The 507-nt window shown below is 66.9% G+C and overlaps 1 protein-coding gene across 1 annotated transcript in view; it reads right to left on the bottom strand.

Annotated features, from left to right (window-relative positions):
- Positions 1-507, bottom strand: part of HCN2 (hyperpolarization activated cyclic nucleotide gated potassium and sodium channel 2) — a 22,369-nt gene that overhangs the window by 8,670 nt on the left and 13,192 nt on the right. Inside the window, exon 6 of the mRNA XM_077760585.1 lies at positions 250-490. Coding sequence (XP_077616711.1) covers positions 250-490 — 241 coding nt within the window. The remainder of the gene's footprint in view (positions 1-249; positions 491-507) is intronic.

The following is a 507-nucleotide window of genomic DNA, read 5'->3' as shown; positions in this document are numbered from 1 at the left end:
CTCAGCTTGTGTCTTCCCCCAACCCACCCGCCTTGTCTCCCACCCAGGCTCCAGACCTCCCTCCTCCTGAAGGGCCCTGAGCGTCCTCACCGTCTGGGGGACCTTTTAACTCCTCCTAACCGCAGCCACAGACCCCTCTAGTGTCCTCAGCCCCCACATGCCCTGCCGGCTCCTGTCCTGGGCACAGCACGGGGGCCGAGGGACAGGGGGGTGGGCCCCCAGACCTCCAGACGCTGCCTCCCCTCAGACCTTCTCCTGGTACTGGCGGCGCGAGGAGTCCAGCGACTGGATGAGGGCGGTGGCGTGGCCAATGAACATGGCGTAGCAGGTGGCGCCCACGATCATGCTCAGCATCGTCAGCCAGATGTCCGTCATGCTCTCGGGGGCCTGCCGCCCGTACCCGATGCACAGCATGTGGCTCATGGCCTTGAAGAGCGCGAAGGAGTAGAGCTCGCTCCACGAGTGGTTCTGCAAAGCCACGGGGCCGGGGCGGGGGGGCAGGTGGGC

Source organism: Crocuta crocuta, unplaced genomic scaffold (genome assembly GCF_008692635.1).
Source record: "Crocuta crocuta isolate KB4526 unplaced genomic scaffold, BGI_CrCroc_1.0 scaffold443, whole genome shotgun sequence".
NCBI classification, from domain to species: Eukaryota; Metazoa; Chordata; class Mammalia; order Carnivora; family Hyaenidae; genus Crocuta; species Crocuta crocuta.
The sequence above is the reverse complement of the archived record's forward strand: the minus strand, read 5'-3'. Positions and strand labels throughout refer to the sequence as shown.